Consider the following 23,727-nt stretch of genomic DNA (forward strand, 5'->3'; position numbering starts at 1 on the left):
TTGTAGGCTCAAATAATTATAAACCAAGTCATCAAATCCAAAAATTTCCAGTGGGGCCTTCGAAAGTCTTGCTGAACTTGGGATATTATGCCTATTGTGAATCCATCCCCCGCACTGTCTGCCTAGTTGTTGCCAGTAGACACTCCTTATCATTTGCTGTTGTTATTTTAAATCATGTCTGACTCTTTGTGACCCCATGGACTGTAGCCTGTTAGGCTCCTCTGTCCATGGAATTTTCTGGGCAAGATTACTGAGTGCATTGCCATTTTCTCCTCCGGGGCTCTTCCCGACCCAGGGGTCAAATCCTCTCCAGGTTTCCTGCATTGCAGATGGATTCTCTACTGCTGAGTCACCGGTGACGCCTCCCCTAATCATTGTACCAATGAAAACAGTCTCTCCTGCCAGCCTCCAAAATGTCCCCAGGGAGGTGATACATATTTCCATTCTTTGAACAGAGCATGATTTTTCAAGTCATGTTCTTGCCTTTGAGCCGATTGGGTTTGGACTGCCCTTCCTCTGTTCTACCTGTTGTTTAAGGTGTTTAAGGTATAGCTCAGGCTTCCCTTGTGGCTCAGAAGTAAAGAATCCACCTGCAATGCAGGAGAGGCTGGAGATATGGGTTCAATTCCTGGGTTGGAAAAATCCCCTGGAAGAGGAAATGGCAACCCATTCCAGTATTCTTGCTTGGGAAATCCCAAGGACAGAGGAGCCTGGTGGGCTACAGTCCATGGGGTCGCAAAGAATCTGAGATGACTAAGCGCACACACACATGCAGATATTAACTCCTATGTGACTCCTTCCCTAATTCCTCCCATGCCGTCAGACGCTTCTGTCTCTCTGCTCCCACAGCTCATGGTCTGAAGCTCAAGTGAGAGCATTTTCACACTGCAGTAGGATTGTTGTTTTCTGTCTCTTTTCCTAGAATGGGAACTACCAGGCGGAAGTATCATACTTTCCACTCGCAGATCTCAGCACTGTGACTCACATGTGGTTAATGGGTGGTGCTGAGTGAGTGAATCATCTCTTCTTTTTAGACTTATGGGCAAGTGATAAAGGAACATATATTTGTGAAGCGGAAAACCAGTTTGGAAAGATCCAGTCCCAGACAACAGTAACAGTGACAGGACTTGGTAAGCTCAATGAAGTACTTAGCACACTTTTTGCAAACATCAGGCTTCTCTTACTACCTCATCTCTTCCTTGTACCATTTGAAAAAAAAAAAAAAAGGTAAGTATCTGATTGCAACATTAGCTGTCCTTCCCTTCTACCCTATTTTGTATTTCCTTGATGTTAAAAGTGGAAAATAACCTTAGAGATATCCGCTTTAAGCTCCTTACCTTCCACCTGAAGAAATGAAGCTCAATTGAATAAATTAAGTCTGAGTACACACACACACACACACACACACACACACACACGTGGTATTCTTTTCTAGTTCTTTTCTTTACACTTATCATTTTAGTCCACATGGAATGATTACTGTGTGTGATATGAAGTAGGAATACCAAATCCTTTCTTTTCAAGTGGTAAGACTTTGGTACAGTATCTTTTATTGAATATTCTCTTCCCACTGAATAAAGCCCCCATTTGGCCACACGCTTAAATTTATATTCGATGTCTGTTCATTGGAACATCATGTACATATGCTTAAATTTTCCAAGAAGAATCTCTTAGGGCTTTTACTTTGGTTTTTACTTTACTAGGGCTTTTACTTTGACTCATGTTGAGTTTATTCATTGATTTCTAGAAAGGGATATGTTTACAAAGCCTCTGTGCCTTCTATCATTCTGTTTGCCTGAGCTGTTAGGACAGCCTCCTCCTAATCTCATCCCTTCTAATTGTCCCTTGTCCAGTAAGTTCCCAGATGAATATTTGCTGATGATTCTACTTTTCTATTTATCGGTGCTTTCACTCACTCTCCATCTGTCTGTTGAATATTTTGCAAATTTCTTGGCTTGACTTTTCTGGCCTTTAAGCCGTAGACCTATTCTATGTAGCTTTCTTTACTTCTATACTATTACTTGTCCTCTTGCCAGTCTCTTTTGCTTAGAAGGTTCCTGTATCTCTATCTTCTTATTTGTGCATTTAAATATCTTGTTCTTGAAAACTCGGTTTTCTAATAGCTTCATTAGTAGTCATCTCAGTCTATAAAAGAATGGGCCTTCCTTTTAAGTGAAATAGTGCTGATGGTGGCTGTGTGTTCTCTCTGATTTAGTCGCTCCACTCATTGGAATCAGCCCCCCGGTGACCAGTGTAATTGAAGGACAGCAGCTTACTTTGCCTTGTGCTCTACTGGCTGGAAATCCCATTCCAGAACGTCGGTGGATTAAGAATTCAGCCATGGTAAGAGCATTTTAAATCCATGCTTTCCTATTCCTAATTTTCTTGAGTAAGAGGCAGTGTGTTTCAACCACTGAAATTTCAATAAAATAAATATGCAAACATTTAAAAAATAAATGTTTTTCAGTATTAACATGTTTATGCAGTTTATATGATTTTGGAATTAATATGATGGAGAAATAGTCAATGGTGTAGTTTTTATGATTTTGCATTAAATTCAGTGTTACTAGAAAATTCCAGAATATGTAAAAACTGAAGCAAGGATGAAGTTTGTTTTCATAGCATTTAAATATTTTATATCCTTCTTTGCAGGACATAATAAAATGTTAATATTCTCATAAAATTGTTTCATTTTATATTTTAATCTTTATTATTATCTTCAAACATTCTTTTACAGTGAACTATTTTACAATGTGGATCAATTTTTTTTCATTGTTTTTCAAGGCATAACTTGTGATTATGAAGGAATTTGAAAATTTTTCACAGGTCTAAGGAATTATTCTGTAAACATCTATCTATGGCAATAAATTTTCATCTAGTTCAGAGCATTTTTCCTTCTATTTTCCAGAATATTTAGACTTACTCTCCTGTTGAAGTGCCAATTAAAAGTGAATTGAGTCCATGAAATAAGATGTAAAAATGTTCATATTTGCATAAAAACCCGAGAAAAATTAGTGCACCTCACTCAATGATAAATGCCCTTATGACATAGGATGATACTGTTTGAACACTAAACTACCCTGTGATTGAACAAAATACATAAGTGGTACAGAGTTAGAGGTAATGATTATTAACAAAATGTTGTCACCCTTCTCTCATGTAGTTCCTATATCATGCATTGACTTCTAATATTTGTATCTGAATAGGGTGGGTGTTGAGATCATTCTCTCAGTTTGAGTGATGCTTGATTCAAAATAAAAATGTCAAATGGCTTGCAAATGGTAATCAAGTCTTCTTGAAAAAGAACAAATTAAGCCAATACTAAGAGTCAAATTTGGGTTCTGCATGATAACCAAAATTACAGAAACAGGGAATAAATGTTGTTTCTATTTCTTTCCCTTTCCAACATATGCATAATTCTGACAGATGTTAATGGATAGAGTTTTTGGTGGTATATCACAATGACATACAAATGTTACGACACTTGGTAACATTTTATGCTCATCATTTTTCACTTAAGGATGTTAAAATGAATTCGTTATTTTGTAAGACATTTAATAACCCAGTTGGAAAAGAAAGCAGATCTGCTTTTGGCTTAGACACTATTGCCTTTTTAATGAAAAATGACTTTTTTTCCCTTCAAGTTGGTCCAAAACCCTTACATCACTGTACGCAGTGATGGGAGTCTCCATATTGAAAGAGTCCGCTTGCAGGATGGAGGCGAGTATACTTGTGTGGCCAGTAATGTTGCTGGAACCACCAACAAAACCACCACTGTGGACGTGCATGGTAAGAGGCGCACCCGTCATAATTTTTTCCCCAGTTCAGAACTGGGTCCGTGTCTTTCAATCAAATCACTCTGTTCCTCTAATTATGAGAAGTAGATATCTTTCCTAATTGTTATTCTTAACAAAAAGCCTTATTTCTTGAACAGCATTTAACATTGTTAAGGCTGTTTCCAGATTTCCCTTTCCGGTGTACACAAAAAGATATTATTGGGAGTCACTAGCTGAGTCTGTCCAAGGGCTTCTGTAAGTGGTTTCTTAATTGATAAAAGTGAACTTAGCTCTCAAAGGGTTATGTTTAAAAATACATTTTAATTTCAGGCGAGCAGAACTTATTATACCATCCAAACTGCCTCTTCTTTTCAGATTGTGTAACGGCCATGTCCTTTCTAATAACCCCTTTGTGTGTTAGCTAGAAATGACCTAAACTTTTTGAAAGGCCATCTCATGTGCTCCAAACAATCTTTTTGCATGTTATAAAGGTCACAAATAAAAAAATCCAGAAGCTATCTTTTTTTCCATTCATGAGTAACCATTGTCAACTTTTTACATCTCAATAGACGACAGCTACATAGTTTAAGAAATTGTCATAATTTTTTAAAATATTTCCTTTGAAGACTTTGCAACATTGCTTTTCTAAAGTATAGTATTAAAAACTAGCTCTGTGTACAGGGATGAAAGTAGAATAGAACATTTATTTTTAGTAGTTGATTCAGTCTTTTTTAGGGCCTGAATCAGACAATCCAGTTATTTCCAAATTTTGCTTGTTCTGTTGAAGTTTCCAGTGAATGCAGGCCATCTTCTTTTTACTGTCTGCTTTTCCTATAAATAGCCTCTTCCACCTCTTTCAGGCTCAGACCAATCTTGTGCCAATCTCCACCAACCTTGTATTAAATATTCTTGAAGAAATAATAAAGTAACACTAAAATAATTATGGTCCAAAAGAGTTAATACATAATGCCAGCTTGTCTACAGTTGTGCTTCATGTATCAGTTCAGTTCAGTCGCTCAGTCGTGTCTGACTCTTTGCGACCCCATGAATCACAGCACACCAGGCCTCCCTGTCCATCACCAACTCCTGGAGGTCACTCAAACTCATGTCCATTGTGTTGCTGATGCCATCCAACCATCTCATCCTCTGTCGTCCCCTTCTCCTCCTGCCCCCAATCCCTCCCAGCATCAGAGTCTTTTCCAATGAGTCAACTCTTCGCATGAGGTGGCCAAAGTACTGGAGTTTCAGCTTTAGCATCATTCCTTCCAAAGAAATCCCAGGGCTGATCTCCTTTAGAATGGACTGGTTGGATCTCCTTGCAGTCCAAGGGACTCTCAAGAGTCTTCTCTAACACCACAGTTCAAAAGCATCAACTCTTCGGCCCTCAGCCTTCTTCACAGTCCATCTCTCACATCCATACATGACCACGGGAAAAACCATAGCCTTGACTAGACGTACCTTTGTTGACAAAGTAATGTCTCTGCTTTTGAATATGCTATCTAGGTTGGTCATAACTTTCCTTCCAAAGAGCAAGCTTCTTTTAATTTCATGGCCTCTTTTAAATTCATCACCATCTGCAGTGATTTTGGAGCCCAAAAAAATAAAGTCTGACACTCTTTCCACTGTTTCCCCATCTATTTGCCCTGAAGTGATGGGACCAGATGCCATGATCTTCGTTTTCTGAATGTTGAGCTTTAAACCAACTTTTTCACTGTCCTCTTTCACTTTCATCAAGAGGCTCTTTAGTTCCTCTTCACTTCCTGCCATAAGGGTGGTGTCATCTACACATCTGAGGTTATTGATATTTCTCCCGCAATCTTGATTCCAGCTTGTGCTTCTTCCAGCACAGTGTCTCTCATGATGTACTCTGCATATAAATTAAATAAGCAGGGTGACAATATACAGCCTTGATGTAAAGGACAGAAATGATATGGACCTAACAGAAGCAGAAGATATTAAGAAGAGGTGGCAAGAATACACAGAAGAACTGTACAAAAAAGAGCTTCACGACCCAGATAATCAGGATGGTGTGATCAGTCACCTAGAGCCAGACATCCTGGAATGTGAAAGTCAAGTGGACCTTAGAAAGCATCACCACGAACAAAGCTGTGGAGGTGATGGAATTCCAATGGAGCTATTTCAAATCCTGAAAGATGATGCTGTGAAAGTGCTGCACTCAATATGCCAGCAAATTTGGAAAACTCAGCAGTGGCCACAGGACTGGAAAAGGTCAGTTTTCATTCCAATCCCAAAGAAAGACAATGCCAAAGAATGCTCAAACGACTGCACGGTTGCACTCATCTCACACGCTAGTAAAGTCATGCTCAAAATTCTCCAAGCCAGGCTTCAGCAATACGTGAACTGTGAACTTCCAGATGTTCAAGCTGGTTTTAGAAAAGGCAGAGGAACCAGAGATCAAATTGTCCACATCGGCTGGATCATGGAAAAAGGAAGAGAGTTCCAGAAAAACATCTATTTCTGCTTTATTGACTATGCCAAAGCTTTTGACTGTGTGGATCACAATGAACTATGGACAATTCTGAAAGAGATGGGAATACCAGACCGCCTGACCTGCCTCTTGAGAAACCTGTATGCAGGTCAGGAAGCAACAGTTAGAACTGGACATGGAACAACAGACTGGTTTCATGTATGGCTAGAGCCCATACATTTCCCAGAGGGTGCTTATGGACTGGTTTGACAGTCGACAGTAGAAATGTACTCATGTCATCTTCTTTTACTTCTAACAATTCCTAGAATCTTATCTTGAGATGAATTCTGATATAAATTTTCATGTGGATCAAAAAGTGACATGATTAGTTGTGAAGTTGGCCAGACCCAAGGAGTTGGAGAAGACCGACAAACCAATGATATGGTTTCTCAAGATAAAGGAAATTTTAACAGTGAAAAGTTAAAGAGGTCATTTGAGAACATTGTTTCATCTGTCGTAGTCCAAAATGAATAACTGATTTAGTCAATAAGATTAAGAAAAAGTTAACCTAGCCATTTGACATGGACTAAACCAGCCAGCTATCCGGAGGAAAGATTTGTCTTTGAGCTGGATGTGATGCAGTATTATAGTTTTTCTATACCTCTGTATTTATGTGAATTTCATTACTCTGCCTTTCCACTTTTAAGAATATTTATTATACCCTGAGATAAACCATACTGGAAAAGAATAAAGGAAGGTATTTATATGTATAAATGAGTCACTTTGCTCTTTATGAGAGAGTAACACAACATTGTAAATCAACCATACTTTGGTTTAATCAATTAAAAAATATAGTAAAGGCCTCAATGAATTCTTAAAATAATTGTATTAACGAATGCACATACAAATGCAGATTAAAATGACAAACCATTCATTGTTATGTTCATTTACATAGATTGGCAATCTGGAAAGGAAAACCTCTTCCATACTCAAGTGTCATCAGATTTGAAAACTGGTGCCTGCTTTTATAGCTGACGTTTGCCTTTATACCTGTCAAACTTAATATGCATTTAAGAAAATGGCTTATTCCACATTGCCACAAAATGACAGCAAAGTTGAAAGTTGACTATTCCGTGATAATTCTGGGAATTGAATTTCTCGCTTTAAAGAGTAGCCCGACATTCTCGTTTAGGGCTAGGAATTTGCTGCCAATTCTTCAAGAAGATATTATCTAAGAAATAAGACTAGTCTTAGGAAAATACAAGTATGGAACAAAGCTAATCTAAGCTTTTCCAAAAGGAAGCTTTTGCACTGAGGTCTCTGGTATCTCTTGTCTGGTTAACTTCAACTCCAGGGTAGCTGGGATCATTGTAGGGATATTTGACTTAAAGACAAGAGATACAGTGAGTGCTTGAGCCCTAGAGAGCAGCTCCATCTTTCAGGGGAAGGAAAGAAAATGCGTGGTGTATATATATACATGCGCTTTTATGATGTTCATTGTGCTGTGTTAGGAACTTTCACGTATGAGAGTGTCTGTAATCAAATTCATTATTTTGAGAACATCAAATAATGGTAATTTTTTGTATTCAGAGAGGTTATGACTGGGCTTCCCTGGTGGCTCAGATGGTGCAGGAGACCCAGGTTCAATCTCTGGGTCAGGAAGGCCCCCTGGAGAAGGGAATGGAAACTCACTCCAGTATTCTTGCCTGGAAAATCCCATGGACAGAGAAGCCTGGTGGGCTTCAGTTCATAGGGTCACAAAGAGTCAGACATGACTGAGAGACTAACGCTGGTTATGATTAGCAGATTTACACAGAATGAAATGATAAAATCTTCTCTTTCCTATTGCTTCACTCATTCATGTCAATTCTTTAGTTGCTTTCTAAAATCAAAGGTATGCCATTTTTCCTAGCAAAAAACATCAACTTAGAATCTTGTATTTTAGACTTTTAAATGTAAGCTCCTAAGGCCTTTCAAGTGTAACTTTTGAATTCCTTTTGAGAAAACAGATTCTATTTTCAAGGTTAAATTTAGTAGCTTGCTAAGTGATTCTTGTGTATAGACAGATAGATATTTAATGTGTAGTACTTAAATAATCCATTTCTCCAGAGGTGAGTTTAAGTCAGCTTAGTGCAGCTTAATGTGTAATGCACAGTGGTGAAAGATATACGTTAAATGTGTAACTCTTAGGGTGTAGTTCTATCTTGAATTTCTGGAAAATAAAGATTTCCTTCAATCCTCTCATATTTTTGTTAGGAAAATCAACCATATTACACATAATTTGCTACTTCATTTTAAGATTTTATTTAAATCGTTCAGATTGTAACTGTTGTATTTACTTTATTACACTCCCTTCCAAATGACCCTACATTTTAACAGAAAAGATTCTTTGCTAGTTCTTCTAAATATTCGGTTTATTGTGAAAAAGTTCAGCTTTAAACTTGTAAGGCAAAATGGAAGGGTAGGTGCTCAGATTTTGCATATTGCTTCCTTTTCCAGTTCTGCCAACCATTCAGCATGGACAGCAGATCCTCAGTACCATCGAAGGCATTCCAGTAACTTTACCATGCAAAGCAAGTGGAATTCCCAAACCATCTATTGCCTGGTCCAAGGTAAAGGATGCATTTAGTGGTGTTTGTTAATGACATGTGCTGTAACAACAGCATTTGAATATTTTTAGTCATACGTGGAACTTGTCACTCTCCTATAGGACCTTACAGAAAGGAAAAACCACACCATCTTACTTCTTGGAAAGGACCTTAATATGTCCTTAGTGCATTCACCTATTTAACCCTTAAGTAGTATTCACACAACAGAGAACACTAATATAGCACATTCTGTGGGCTAGGCATTTTTCTCAGCACTTCACATGTTCCAGCAGATCCCCTTTTTATTCCCTGTCAGTGTTTGATTTTGACTTCAATGTAGCTCTGGTGGACAGCTCCATGCTCTCCGCCAGGGTCACCCCTCATGCATGTACCTGTCTGGTTTGGGGACTCAGGGCTTTCTTCAAGTCCCGCAAGGTCATGCAGCCTGCTACTCGAGTGGTCAGGAAGTGCAGGAACATTAACTCTTGGGAGGGGGAGATGTCCCAAATACATGCCCCATTTCTCATCTGTCAGGAGAACCCTTCTGAGGTGTATATGCATAGCGTCTCAGAGGGTCACCAGCACACACTGAGCTTATAAACCCAGCGCCAGAGAAAACCAGGGCAGTGAAACCCTTTATTAGCCTTCCTTCCTCCTTGCATCACTCTCCCACCCTCCTCTTCAAGGCTCTGAGAGTCACTTTCCAAGTAAGTTCCCTGAGTCCAAATCTTTGTCTTGGAATCTACTCTTCTCAAAGCCAAAACAAGACACATATGTGAACTTGTGTGGACTTTGCTAGTGACTCGGTGGTAAAGAATCCACCTGCCAATGTAGGAGACATGGGTTCAATCCCTGGGTCAGAAAGATACCCTGCAAAAGGAAATAGCAACCCATGGCCTGGGAAGTCCCATGGACAGAGGAGCTTGGCAGGATGCCATCCATGGGGTCGCAAAGAGTCAGACATGACTGAACAACTTAACAACAACAACAGTGAACTCGTTTCTCCCCGCTCTGTATTCCCTGTCATGAAGTTTTATAGTTTTTCCTTGCAGTAAGGAAAAACGCATTTTCTGACAAAGTCTTTTCCATATTTTAACAGCTTCGAAGATGGCATATGTAATTAAATCTGGTAGAGAGAAAATAATGTAAAATGACGGCATAATAATGAAACACGGTGTTTGTAGAATTAGTACACAACCAGAGTATTTTGCCTTAACATCTAATTTTTAAAAACTTTATATTTTATATTGAAGTATAGCCGGTTAACAATGCCGTGATAGATTCAGGTGCACAGCAAAGGGACTCAGCCATACCTGTGTGTGTATCCATTCTCCCCCAAATGCTCCTCCCATCCAGGCTGCCACATAACATTGAGCAGAGTTCCCTATACAGTAGGTCCTTGCTGGTTATCATTTTAAATATGGCAGTGTGTATATGTCCATCGCAAATTTCATAACTATCCCTTCCCCTGGTACTTCCCTCTTGGTAACCATAAGTTCATTTTCTCAGTCTGTGAGTCTGTTTCTGTTTTGTAAATAAGTTCATTTGTATCATTTCTTTTTCATATTCTTCATATAAGGGATAGCACACAATAATTCTCTTTGACTTACTTTGCTCACTATGACAGTTTCTAGGTTGACCCATGTTGTTGCAAATGGCATCAGTTCATTCTGTTCAATGGCTGAGTAATATTCCACTGGGAGAAGGCAATGGCACCCCACTCCAGTTCTCTTGCCTGGAAAATCCCACAGACGGAGGAGCCTGGTGGGCTGCACTCCATGGGGTCGCGAAGAGTCAGACACGACTGAGCAACTTCACTTTCACGCATTGGAGAAGGAAATGGCAACCCACTCCAGTGTTCTTGCCTGGAGAATCCCAGGGATGGGAGCCTGGTGGGCTGCCGTCTATGAGGTCGCACAGAGTCGGACACGACTGAAGCGACTTAGCAGCAGCAATATTCCATTGTATATATTTGTCACATCATCTTTATCCATCCAAGACATTTAGGTTGCTTTCATGTCCTGGCTGTTGTAAACAGTGCTGCAGTGAACGTTGGGGTGCGTGTATCCTTTTGGACCGTGGTTTTCTCTAGATAGCCATAACATCTAATTTTATACTTCTAAAAGTCTCTGAAATATAGAGAAGTTGGTTTTGATATCTGTAAATTAAATTGAAAGGCTCAGATTCCTGCACAAAAGGATGGTGATGAAGCTGACTCCACAAACTGCACAGTGTCTGGTACTGAGTAGAAGTTTAATTCATTTTAGGGAAATATAAAAATAAAATCTTTCCCAAATGGCCTTTGTTCTGTGATAATGCAATGGAGGTAAAGTGTTTGGCCTCCTGAGCCTGCCTGCCCAGGTTCAATTTCTAGTTCTACCAATGACTGACTCTTTCACCTTGGGCAAACTATCCCACCAAGCTCCCAGAGTTACTACTTTCATCCGTAAAATAGGGATTGTCGTATTTACTACTCTTAAGATTGTTGTAAGCATTACCATAGTTAATTCATGTGAAGTGTTCAAAACGGTGCTTATCTTAGCACAAACACCCATCCCATTTGCTACTTCCTCATCCTCTCCAGTTTTGGTAGTTCTAGAATGAAGGTGACCCGGTTTAGTAGAAAGAACTATCACCTTGGCATTATTTGTTTTTCTCTACAAGGATCTTTCTTTAAATTAGCCTCCTTTCAATCTAGTATTTTCTCCTTTAGAGATTCTTTTTTCTCCCTCTCTTCCTCTTGCAGACATTAAGTCACTCCTTTATTATCTTAAAAAGCACTTCCCTGTGTCCTTTTGCAGAAGGGCGAGCTGATTTCCACCAGCAATGCTAAGTTTTCCGCAGGGGCTGATGGAAGTCTCTACGTGGTGTCCCCTGGGGGTGAGGAGAGTGGGGAGTATGTGTGCGCCGCCTCCAATGCAGCTGGCTACGCCAAAAGGAAAGTGCAGCTGACTGTCTATGGTGAGAGCCCCCGTGGACGACTGTTCTCTGCTGCTGTGTGTCTGTGCCAAAACTCACATTTCTCTCCCAAATAACGTTACCAGAGGCCTGAACCCCTAAAGTGAACTACTCCCCCAAGTTTATAGTTTTTTTTTACAAAAAATGTACTTTTCCTGCCAACCTACATCTTCTCTCTTTAGATTCTGATTTAAAGGGAGAAAAATGGTATAGCCTTTTGGAAAAAATTTAATGGTGTTTTTCCAAGGAGTATGCTTATGGCACCCAACCCTCTTTAGAAACACCACGTAGTTAATGCTCCTAGCAAAGCCAAACCTCAACTATGTCTTGGTTAGCGCTCTGCCTTAAGGGGTTACTTTACATATGGCAGATTCTGAAAGGGCATTTTGGCGGACCTTTTCATTGTGTTCTGAAAGGAAGAGCTGAAAAGGAAAATGTTCTAGTCATTTTCCACTAAGGTCTCACAGTAAATGTTTATGGAAAGCTTTAGATATGTCCCCAAACTTTGAAATCAACAAAATCTTTTTGAAAATTATTTAAGAATGTTAGTGGTCCTGTTTTTAACTTGAAGTGTGCTTTGTTTCAATGTACTCTTTCCCTTCCCAAACCTGTGTTTGTTTTAGTAAGGCCCAGGGTGTTCGGAGACCAAAGGGGACCATCCCAGGATAAGCCTGTTGAGATCTCAGTCTTTGCGGGAGAAGAGGTGACCCTTCCGTGTGAAGTGAAGGGTTTACCCCCACCCATCATTACTTGGGCCAAAGAAACCCAGCTCATCTCTCCATTCTCTCCAAGGTAGGACACCTGGGATGAATTGTGACATGTGAAACAATCTCTTGGGACAGATGGCTGTTCAGGTTTTCAAATGTCTCAAAAGAGAAAAACACCAAACTTTTATTTTTATTTTTTATTAATTTTTATTGGAGTATAGTTACTTAAAAATATTGTGTTAGTTTCTACTGTACAGCAAAGTGAATCGATTTTAAGTATACATATCCCCTCTTTTTTAGATTTGCTTCCCATTTAGATAACCAGAGAACACTGAGTAGGATTCTCTGTGCTGTTCTCACTGAGTAGGATTCTCTGTGCTGTTCTCACTGAGTAGGATTCTCTGTGCTGTTCTCACTGAGTAGGATTCTCTGTGCTGTACAGCAGGTTCTCTTTAGTTATCTATTTTATGCACAGTATGAGTAGTGTACGTGTGTCAGTATTCATCTCCCAGTTCATCCCATCCCCACTTTTCCCGTTGGTGTCCATAAGTTCTCTACATCTGTGTCCACATTTCTGCTTTGCAAATATGTTCATCTATACCATTCTTCTAGATTCCACATATAAGCAGTATTATTTGATATTTGATGCTACTTGTTTTTCTTTCTTACTTCACTCCATATGATAATCTCTGGGTCTATCCACATCTCTGCAGATGGCACTGTTTTGTTCCTTTTTATTGCTGAATAACATTTCATTGTATGTACGTAGCACATCTTTATCCATTTCTCTGTCGGTGGAAATTTAGGTTGGTTCCATGTCCTGACTATTGTAAATTGTGCTACAGTGAACAATGGGATGCATGTATCTTTTTGAACTCTGGTTTTCTCTGAGTATGTGCCCAGGAGTGGGATTACTGGGTCATATGGTAATTCCATTTTTAGTTTTTATGAGGAACCTCCATACTGTTCTCCATAGTGGCTGTACCAATTTACATTCCCAGCAACAGTGTAGGAGGGTTCACTTTTCTCCAGACTTTCTCCAGCATTTATTGTTTCTAGATTTTTTCATGATGGCCATTCTGACCAAAGTGACGTGATACCTCATTGTAATTTGATTTGCATTTCTCTAATAATTGGTGATGTTAGGCATCTTTTCATGAGTTTGTTGGCCATCTGTGTGTCATCTTTGGAGGAATATCCATGAGATCGTCCCCTCAGATTGGGAGAAAATATTTTCAAACAAAACAACTGACAAGGATTAATCTCCAAAATATACGAACAGCTCATGCAGCTCAATATCAAAAAAAACAACCCAATCAAGAAGCCCAGTTTTTAAATTTGAGATAATTTATATTACACTGAGCCTACAGGCAACATGTAAACCATCTAAATCATTCTTTAAGAGCAGAAATGCTAAAACTGAGCTTTGACATAACTTCCCACTGGTACATTCTACAAGGTAGTTATGGAAATGGTTTGGATGTAGATTTGTATGTAGATTCTTGTTGGCACAAAGTGCGTATTTTCTATAAAATTGCATTATTCCCAGAGAAGCAATAAAACACAATAGGTTCTCTAATATCAAGGTTTTGACTTTCATTAGGTAGTTTTGTACAAATCTTCTTGATTAAAGCCCTCAAACAAACAAAGGTCCACTGAAAAAACATTTGATAGGCTGAGAGTCATGGAAAGCAGAATGCCAGAGACTTTCCGAGCACAACTTTTGTTGCCATGCAGGTGTGAGTTTAAATTTACCTCCACTACATAAAGCTTCTCTGAAACTTTGGCAGTTTTTTCAGTGGGTCTCTTTGAACCTCGACTTTTTGTTTATAGAATAAGGATAATTCCTGAAAGGATGATATAATATACATTCCATACTTCTCTTGTTCTCAAAGAACAGTATCACTTACTGTTTTAACTGGATATCATGCCAGAAGTTACCGGCAGAATAAGAGCTATAATCTCTAGCTGCCTTCTCTTGGACTTGTTGATGTGTATAGTTTTGAATCTATAAATTCATGCTACTGTAGTTTCCCTACCACTCTTGAGGGAAAAAAATAAACAATGAAGAACTACTTTATTATGTCTTTGAAAAAAATAAGTGCCTTGACATTTCTGAATAGCAGACATACCTTATTTCAGATGAGGCTGAAGTTTCGTTGTTCCCCTTCTCAGTCACAGTCTCCCTCTCCCTTCCCAGGGGCAAACATGGCCACAGACTTGATGTGTATCCAGACGTACATCCTTAGAGAGTACAGAATATTTTCTCTGCTTTTAATTTTGTTTTCATGTATTTGTTTCCAGTTTACCATTGTAGCATGTTATCTATTATTCTACTGCTTGCTTTATTGAGTCAACTTTTATCCATTTTTATGCATGTAGATTCAGTTTATTCATTTCATTATCATAAACATATTCTATGTTCTATTTAGACAGATTTCTCTCTTTATGCTCTGGTTTGTGTTTCTACATTTTATTCTGCTTTTTTTCCCCTTGGCTTTAGAAACAAAACTTTTCAGGGAATATCTTTTTATGTCTCTGCTTATATGCAGATACATGAGTTTCTTTGAGACTTGTACCTAGAACTGCAATTTCTAGTTAGAATGAATACCTATTTTGAGTTTTGTAGACATTGCCTAACTGCCTTCTGAAGAGGCAGTCCTGATTTACCTCCCACCTGCAGAATATAGATGTACCTGGTGCAACAATGTGTGGTGTTGACTGACTTAAAAGTTTTTGCCATTCATATAGGTGTGAAATGCTATCTTGCAACTATCTTACTTTTCACCTGACTGAATTCCAGTGGGCCTAGAATGCTTTCTCTTGTTTGTTGGCCATTTTGTTGTCTGTGAATTGCATCTTTAAACCTGCTCCAGTGTTCTGGTGACTTGTTTTTCTTTTATTATTGAATGTAGAAATTTGGGTTTTGTTCTTAATAGCAATCCTTTGTCTCCTGTATGTGTTGAAAATATCTCACAATACTTCTAGACTTTCAAAATAATTTATATATGGTGTCTAGTTCCATCCCTGGGTCAGGAAGATCCCTTGGAGGAGGAAATGGCAACTCACTCCAGTATTCTTGCCTGGAGAATCCCATGGACTCAGGAGCCTGGTGGGCTACAGGCAATGGGGTTGCTAAGAGTTGGACTGAGCATGACTGAGCATGCTGGCACTCACATATTGGTTGTACAGAATTTTAAAATTTGCATGTAGCTCAAGGTGTTTGTTTCAGTTCAGTTCAGTCGCTCAGTCATGTCCGACTCTTTGTGACCCCATGAATCGCAGCACGCCAGGCCTCCCTGTCCGTCACCAACTCCCGGAGTTCACTCAGACTCAGGTCCATCGAGTCAGTGATGCCATCCAGCCATCTCATCCTCTGTCGTCCCCTTCTCCTCCTGCCCCCAATCCCTCCCAGCATCAGAGTCTTTTCCAATGAGTCAACTCTTTGCATGAGGTGGCCAAAGTACTGGAGTTTCAGCTTTAGCATCATTCCTTCCAAAGAAATCCCAGGGCTCATCTCCTTCAGAATGGACTGGTTGGATCTCCTTGTAGCCCAAGGGACTCGCAAGAGTCTTCTCCAATACCACAGTTCAAAAGCATCAATTCTTCGGCGCTCAGCCTTCTTCACAGTCCAACTCTCACATCCATACATGACCACAGGAAAAACCATAGCCTTGACTAGACGGACCTTTGTTGGCAAAGGTGTTTGTTTAGTAGATCATGAATAAAATTGCAATATTTTATTGCAGTATTTTAAGTTTGTTTTCACATTTTGGATTTTAATACTTCTGAATTTTTATTTTGTGTATTGTACTAGTTTGTGCTCTAATTTTATCTATTTTCCCATGTGGAGAGCCACTTGCCCAACACTAGTTTTGAATAGTCAGTCCTTTCCTAACTTTCTGTAACATCACCTCTGATATTATTTATTACATGTCGAGTTCTCATATATGCTCAAGTCTTCTGGTGGGGATGAGAGGGTCTCCATCTTTAACTGTTTATCTATTTGTCAGTCTCTGGGCCTATAGCACACTTTATCTGTCTTAACTTATAGAAATCCTGATAGTAGGTAGGTCTATTTGGCCCCCTCCCTCTTACAGCTATTTTAGTAAAGTCAACATAATAACATTTTATGTGTAGATCTGGTTTACCTAACTACATAAGAGTTGTGTGTGTGTGTGTATGTGTGTGTGTGTGTATTCTCAATATATATTTGAGAACTGCATATGTTCCTTCTTTTGTTTTTATTTTAGCACATAAAATTTTTAATGAAGCACTGGAGAAAAACTATAATGTGTTCGAAGTATCTTCAAAGTTTGTTAAAACATTTGCTTTGTAAAGCTATAACTTAGTAAAGCAAAGAGATGTACAATTATTTGACAATGTCACACCCTTAGATTAAATTTAAATGTGGAAGCAAATTAATTTGGTATTTGTGAGAACATCATACAGAATACATAGGATAATTATGAAAATTCCTGACTTTTAAGGTGCATAGAAATGACATTATAGATTGGAGAATGGTTTCAAAAACTGTTTGCAGAGTAATAATTTCACAGTGAATTGCAGTTGCTTAGGGGATATCTGAATTCTCCTATTTTACGGTCTGCCCTGTGGTTTCCTTCTCTTAGACACACGTTCCTCCCTTCGGGTTCAATGAAGATCACTGAGACCCGTGTTTCGGATAGTGGGATGTACCTTTGCGTTGCCACAAATATTGCAGGGAATGTGACCCAGTCTGTTAAATTAAACGTCCATGGTGAGTTTCGAAATGAAAGTATATGCTATCTGTGGACTAGCCACCAGGAAACCTGTTGTCCAGGAAACCTGTCATCAGTTTCTCTGATAGTTATCCTCAAATTGTGTATGGAGTAATTATACAAAAATTTTCTAAAATCTGAGACTCACAACTTTCTTTCATTTACTTTGAAAATGTTATCTCCTATCCATAAACAACTTTCCCCTTTTCCCTCAGGTGAACAGTATTTAAATTTTGGATCTAAGTTTTACTAGATGTCCATCCACAGATCATTTATAAGTATTGTTGATACACCGTAAAAAAAGAAATATGTTTAGGAACTTCCCTGGTGGTCCAGTGGTTAAGAAACCACCTCCTAATGCACAGGACATGGGTTCAGTCCCTTTTTGGGGGACTAAGATTCCACGTGCTGCAGGGCAATTGAGACCCCCCCCCCCCCCCCGCTTTAGAGCCCATGCTCTGCAACTAGAGAAAGCCCCCATGATGCAACGAAGACCCAGTACAGCCAAAATAAAAAATATGTAAGTGAAAATAAGTATATTCATTCTAATGCTAAAGCATACTTTAAAAAAAAAAAGAAAGAAATGCATTTAGACTGGTAGCCTTTTGTGGAAGCAAATGCTCAAGGAAGGTTTTAATAGCATTTAAACGGTCATTTTCAATGTTTATGGAGCTCAGGCACTGAAATCATTCTGCTCCTGGAGTTCTTTAACTACTTTACAAAATTTTCTTGGTAGTCTGCTTTCTTCCCCCAATTTGCCATAGTCTAATTACTCATTCATTCAACATATGCTTAGTGAGCACATATTCTAAGCCATGCATTCAAATAAGAGAAGAAATTTTCTCACATGGTCTTGACCTGATTTCACTCTCAGATCAGTCACTACTCTATTATCCTCTTGACTATGGGATATAAAATCCCCTGAGAGTTCTGTTAGTCACTAGTTCTAGGGCATTATGTAAAACCTACCCTCTTTTATCTTTAATGTTTTTTTCATAAAATGATGATAATAATACAGATATATCTTGGAGATATTATGGGTTTGGTTCCAGAGAATCTCAGTAAAATGAATATAGCAATCAAGTGAGCCACACGGATGTTTTTGGTTTCCCAGTGCCTATAAAAATTATGTGTCCACTAAGTGTGCAAGAGCATTATGGCTTTAAAAACAATGTACATGCTTTGAGCACAATACATACAGTATTAATTTTTAAAATATCTTATTGCTAAAAATGCTAAACCTCATTTGACAATGTAGGGTTGCCATAAAACTTCCATTTGTAAAAATTGCATTATCTGTAAAGTGCAATAAAGCAAAGCACAGTAAAAGTAAAGTGAAGTACGCCCGTACTATCAGCTTAAAAGATTGTTGCCAATGAAACCTTTAGAATATCTTGGTTAAATATTAAGTTTTAACAAAAGGACAGAGAAATCGGGTTTTTCAGAGATGTAAAGTACATAAATTCCAATCATATCCTTAGGAATCAATTTGATTTTATAGTTCACAATGCGTGTATGTGGAACCTAACACTACTTTTGATAAATTATCTCATTTACATTTCTGAAGGAAGGTAGATAAAGGGAAATAATAGAAGTTCTATCTTGATTTTCTTCTCTGAAATAAGTGAACGCTATTATGAGAAATAGTTCTTACTGTCTGGTTAAACCTTCCACAAAGAGAACAGAAGCTAAGAATCCATGGAGAGAAACACTTTTTGTTTTACTCTGTTACAGAAATCAACTGGATTGCCATTTTAGAGGCTTTTAAACCTTACGTTATTTATGTAAGAAATCTGACATCCTTAAATGCTTAGTATTCCTCGAGTTTGGAATGAGAAGTTTAAATTCATTCTTTCCCATAATCCTTGCAGTGCATTGGTACTGAAGAGGTTATTTTGCCTGGATTAGCAAGGAAACAGGCCTCACACAGTATACTGAATCGCCCTCCATCACACAGCTTGTAAGTGGCCTGAGCCTGGGTCCCCATCCTGAGATGATTTTACTTTCCCATGCTGTGTCTTGGTGAGGAGGTCTCATTTAAAGTGAAAAAAGGAAGGAAGTTTTTAAAACTTGGATTATTAATACTCAGTCATTGTTTCCAGTGCCTCCAAAGATACAGCGTGGCCCTAAAGTTATGAAAGTCCAAGCTGGTCAAAGAGTGGACATTCCGTGCAGTGCTCAAGGGACACCTCTTCCTGTTATCACCTGGTTCAAAGGTGGAGGCACCATGCTGGTTGATGGACTGCAGCATATTAGGCATCCAGATGGGACATTAAGCATCAAACAAGCGGTGCTCTCAGATGCTGGCATATATACATGTGTCGCTACTAACATAGCAGGCAGTGATGAGACGGAAATAACACTACACGTTCAAGGTGATTTGAGTCCTAGGAAAATATATGTATGGCGGGGTGGGGAGTGGCCCTGGAGTCTTTGCAGAAGCTATAGTCTTGCTTAGTCTTGGATCACTTTCAGAAGACTTCTGTATAGCTTTATGACTCTCTAGTTATCTTTGAAAGGAAAATGATTCCAGAAATGAAATGAAACTGTATGTTAGTAAACTGTTTACCTTTGAAAATGGAGTTGCCGAGGATGATGTAGGTAGTGCAAACAATCCTAGGTAAGTACCCCACCCACTAGTTTTGGTTTGGAAGAAATTGTGGGCACAGTTGATTGGAGTAGGATTTACCTTAGAGTAGTAAGGTGCACTCAACTTTAATCCCTGGAAAGTCAAGGTCCACTGTTCCCTCTAATGATGGCCTATATTGAAGGTTTAAAGATTAATCTTTGGGGAATTCCCTGGTGATCCAGTAGTTGGGCTCCACGTTTCCAATGTAGGGGGCATGAGTTCAATCCCTAGTTGGGAAACTAAGATCCCACATGCCACACGGTGCACCCCCCCCCCCGCCGCCAAATTGGTTAATCTTTATTCCTTTAAGCAACAAATGTTTATCAAGTTCCTGCCAGGGGTCTGTCGTGATCTAGGCGGTGAGGAGAAGACAGTGACAGAGGTAAAACCCCTGTCTCATGACCAGTTCTGTAAGTAGGCAGAAAGCAGGCAGGCAAGTAAATAAGAAATAACAGATTGTGAGATGCGCTTTGTAGAAATTTAAAATAGTTTTTATTAGACAACTCCCAGCAGTTGGCTACTGTAGACTGAATTGTCATGAGGAGTTCTCTGAGGTGATGATATGTATAGTGAAATCTTGTTGGCTAGAAGGAGCCAGACATGTCCAATCAGGAGGAAAAGCATTCCAGTCAGGGAGACTACCAGTGCAAACGCAGGAAAAGAGAAGCAGGTGTCATATGTAGCCTCAGAAGAATTCAGTATTGCCCAAGGAAAGCCTGTGATAATGCATTTATTTTTCTAATAGAACCACCTATTCTGGAAGACCTAGAGCCTCCATATAACATTCCATTCCAAGAGAGAGTGGCCAACCAACGCATTGCATTTCCATGTCCTGCAAAAGGTGTGTACGACTCGGTCACATGGGCATTGGCATAACGTTGTACTGTTCTAGAATTCTGTATTGAACCCCAGGCATCATTAAATTCTACTCGTCAGTCCTTGTTATAACATTTGTGCAAAATGGAAACTAACACTTCTTTCAAATAAGAACTCTTTATTTTTTTTTTCCTTATGTGATGTCTTTATTTTTTTTTAATTTTATTTTTAAACTTTACAATATTGTATTAGTTTTGCCAAATATCGACATGAATCCACCACAGGTATACCTGTGTTCCCCATCCTGAACCCTCCCCCCCCCCATACCCTCCCTCTGGGTCGTCCCAGTGCACCAGCCCCAAGCATCCAGTATCGTGCATCGAACCTGGACTGGAATTAGGTATTCTTCTCTCCAGATGTTTTATTTCCTTTGCTGGAAATACCTTCTGTTCTTTCAGACTTGCCTAATCCGATATGTTTTCTAGTTCATGCTCCTTCCTGTTACTTAGTTCATTTTATTTCTGACAAGACTTCTTTTTATAATGTGACAGAGCTATTCAAAATATTGCATATTTATCTCAGTCAGGGGTATAAATTAGGACCATCCTCTTGTTAACTCTTCTTTTCTAAAAACTCCTTTCTAGATTTATCCTCTACTGGTAATTCTGGAGCCACGTAGTAACTTGGCTCTCTGATCCTTGTCCAGACTCCTCCTTTCCCTGAATTTCTGGGCTTTCTATCCCATCATATTTCCTGGCAGGAGATGGTTATTCTTTCTCCTCCAAAGCCTTTAAAAAAGGTCACTATCACCTTACCCTGGATGCCCAATAGGTGGCCCAAAATATTCTCTTTCACATAATGGTCATCTGCAGTGACTCAAATGAGTCTGTACTAATTCTGGCAAAAACCAAGCAGTATCCTTTCTATCATCTCCTGGAGGAATCCATGCTCCCACACGAGCCTCTTAGTCATCGTTCCTGGAGACAGTGGAATTTGAAGGACCTTACAGCTCTGTTTCTGCAGCAAGATTTTGCATCTCTTAACAATATCTCTCTCATCAATGATTATTTTCTACTAGCATTCAAAAAAAGGTAACTCTAATAAGCTCTTCAGATATGTAAAGAGTTGTCAGTAAGTATTCCTAGGGTCAATGATGGTTTCCCTGGTGGCTCAGTGGTAAAGAATCTGCCTGCAATGCAGGAGACATGGATTCAATCACTGGGTTGAGAAGATTCCCTGGAGAAGGAAATGGCAAACCTCTCCTGTATGCCTGGAGAATCCCCATGGACTGAGAGCCTGCCAGACTATAGTCCATGGGGTCTCAAGAGTTGGACACAACTTAGAAACTACACCATCACCACCATTCCTAAGATCAATGGGTGGTGGTGGTAGGCAAGGCCTGGAGAAGAATCCTTGAGAAAGGTAGGTTCAAGTAAGTTCTATGGGTGCTCACTCTCAAGGGCCGCTGAATCCCTGACTTAGAAGCGGACTTGAATGTCCCTTTTCCAGTTTGATATACAATCTCTTCCTAGTTTCCTAGTTCACCTGGGATAGAATTCTTGTGTTAATTTAAAATTGCTGTGTTCAGTCGCTCAGTCCTGTCTGACTCTCTGTGACCCCACGGAGTGCAGCATGCCCAGGCCTCCCTGTCCTTCGCCACTTCCCGGAGCTTGCTCAGACTCTTGTCCATTGAGTCAATGATGCCATCCAGCCATCTCGTCCTCTGTCGTCCCCTTCTAGCTTAGTGCCTTTTCATTATCTTTGCCATGAATTTCATCTAGACCTGGTTGTTCTACCATTGAGAAAGTAAAGATAATACTATTTATTTCTTATGCTTGTGTAATTTGCTTTTTCATTTATTAGCTTAACAAATATCAATTGAGAAGTTTGAGAAGTCCATAAAGGAATAATAAGTAGGATGTAAGGAAATGATTATAACTGACTTTCATCCTTGGCAACATGCGTAAGTGTAGTCCATCAGTTTTATATTCTCTTCTTCATCAGTCAGCATCTTACAGTGAAATATGCCACTATTTTTATTTTTTCCCATAAATATAGTCATTTTTATAATTCAGTCATTAATAGTCAAGGTCATTTTTATAACACTTTGACTCAATTTGAGTTTAATCTTAATGATAAATTCTGTGTATTCCTGCCATTTGTGTACTTGTCTTTAATATATGACCATTCTCCATTCTTTGATATTTTTATTATGCTTTAAGATTATTAGCCATGTCTCATACAATATATTGATTTTATTTAATGTGCTTTTATTTTTTATATAAATTAAGTAAAATGTGAAAGTACTTAGAATAGTGCCTGGCACATTCTTTGCTGTATAAATAGATTCATATTATAGAGTTGCTCTTGCTGCTGCTGCTGCTAAGTCACTTCAGTCGTGTCCGACTCTGTGCGACCCCATAGACAGCAACCCACCAGGCTCCCCTGTCCCTGGGATTCTCCAGGCAAGAACACTGGAGTGGGTTGCCATTTCCTTCTCCAGTGCATGAAAGTGAAAAGCGAAAGGCAAGTCGCTCAGTTGGGTCCGACTCTTCGCAACCCCATGGACTGCAGCCTACCAGGCTCCTCCATCCATGGGATTTTCCAGGCAAGAGTACTGGAATGGGGTCCCATCGCCTTCTCTGATTATAGAGTTAATCTTTGTCTATTTCCAGTATGTCCTTTTGGCTCCATTATGCTTTTTAAGATTTTTTTTTAATCACTTTTATTCATATAACTTCCATTCACTCTGTTGGTCATAAATAAATCCAGGAAAGCAGTTCTGCTCACTGCTTTCTCAACTTTATTTTCAGTATAAAAGCTCAAGAATCAATCTATGCCCTCTCTTTAACAGAATGGGATCCCCGCAAGATGTGTGAATAGTAGATGTTCCTCATCTCAGCTCTATCAGGACTGTTTAAAATGTGAATGATGAAATGTCATTTGTGTTTGCATAATCTTCACATTCTGTTCCTTGCTCTTCCTTTATTATCACCCCAAATCTCTGCCTATTTCTAGTCTATTTAACTAAAATAGCTTTATCCCTCATTAATACCATGAACTCA

At 39.1% G+C, this 23,727-nt stretch overlaps 1 protein-coding gene across 1 annotated transcript in view; it reads left to right on the forward strand.

Annotated features, from left to right (window-relative positions):
- HMCN1 (hemicentin 1) overlaps positions 1-23,727 on the forward strand; it is a 546,435-nt gene that overhangs the window by 277,452 nt on the left and 245,256 nt on the right. The window contains exons 17-25 of the mRNA XM_055582953.1: positions 1,035-1,130; positions 2,216-2,343; positions 3,645-3,789; positions 8,704-8,816; positions 11,594-11,753; positions 12,374-12,542; positions 17,089-17,216; positions 19,320-19,592; positions 20,592-20,687. Of these exons, the coding sequence (XP_055438928.1) occupies positions 1,035-1,130; positions 2,216-2,343; positions 3,645-3,789; positions 8,704-8,816; positions 11,594-11,753; positions 12,374-12,542; positions 17,089-17,216; positions 19,320-19,592; positions 20,592-20,687 (1,308 nt within the window). The remainder of the gene's footprint in view (positions 1-1,034; positions 1,131-2,215; positions 2,344-3,644; positions 3,790-8,703; positions 8,817-11,593; positions 11,754-12,373; positions 12,543-17,088; positions 17,217-19,319; positions 19,593-20,591; positions 20,688-23,727) is intronic.

This window comes from Bubalus kerabau, chromosome 5 (assembly GCF_029407905.1).
Source record: "Bubalus kerabau isolate K-KA32 ecotype Philippines breed swamp buffalo chromosome 5, PCC_UOA_SB_1v2, whole genome shotgun sequence".
In the NCBI taxonomy this organism is placed as follows: domain Eukaryota; kingdom Metazoa; phylum Chordata; class Mammalia; order Artiodactyla; family Bovidae; genus Bubalus; species Bubalus kerabau.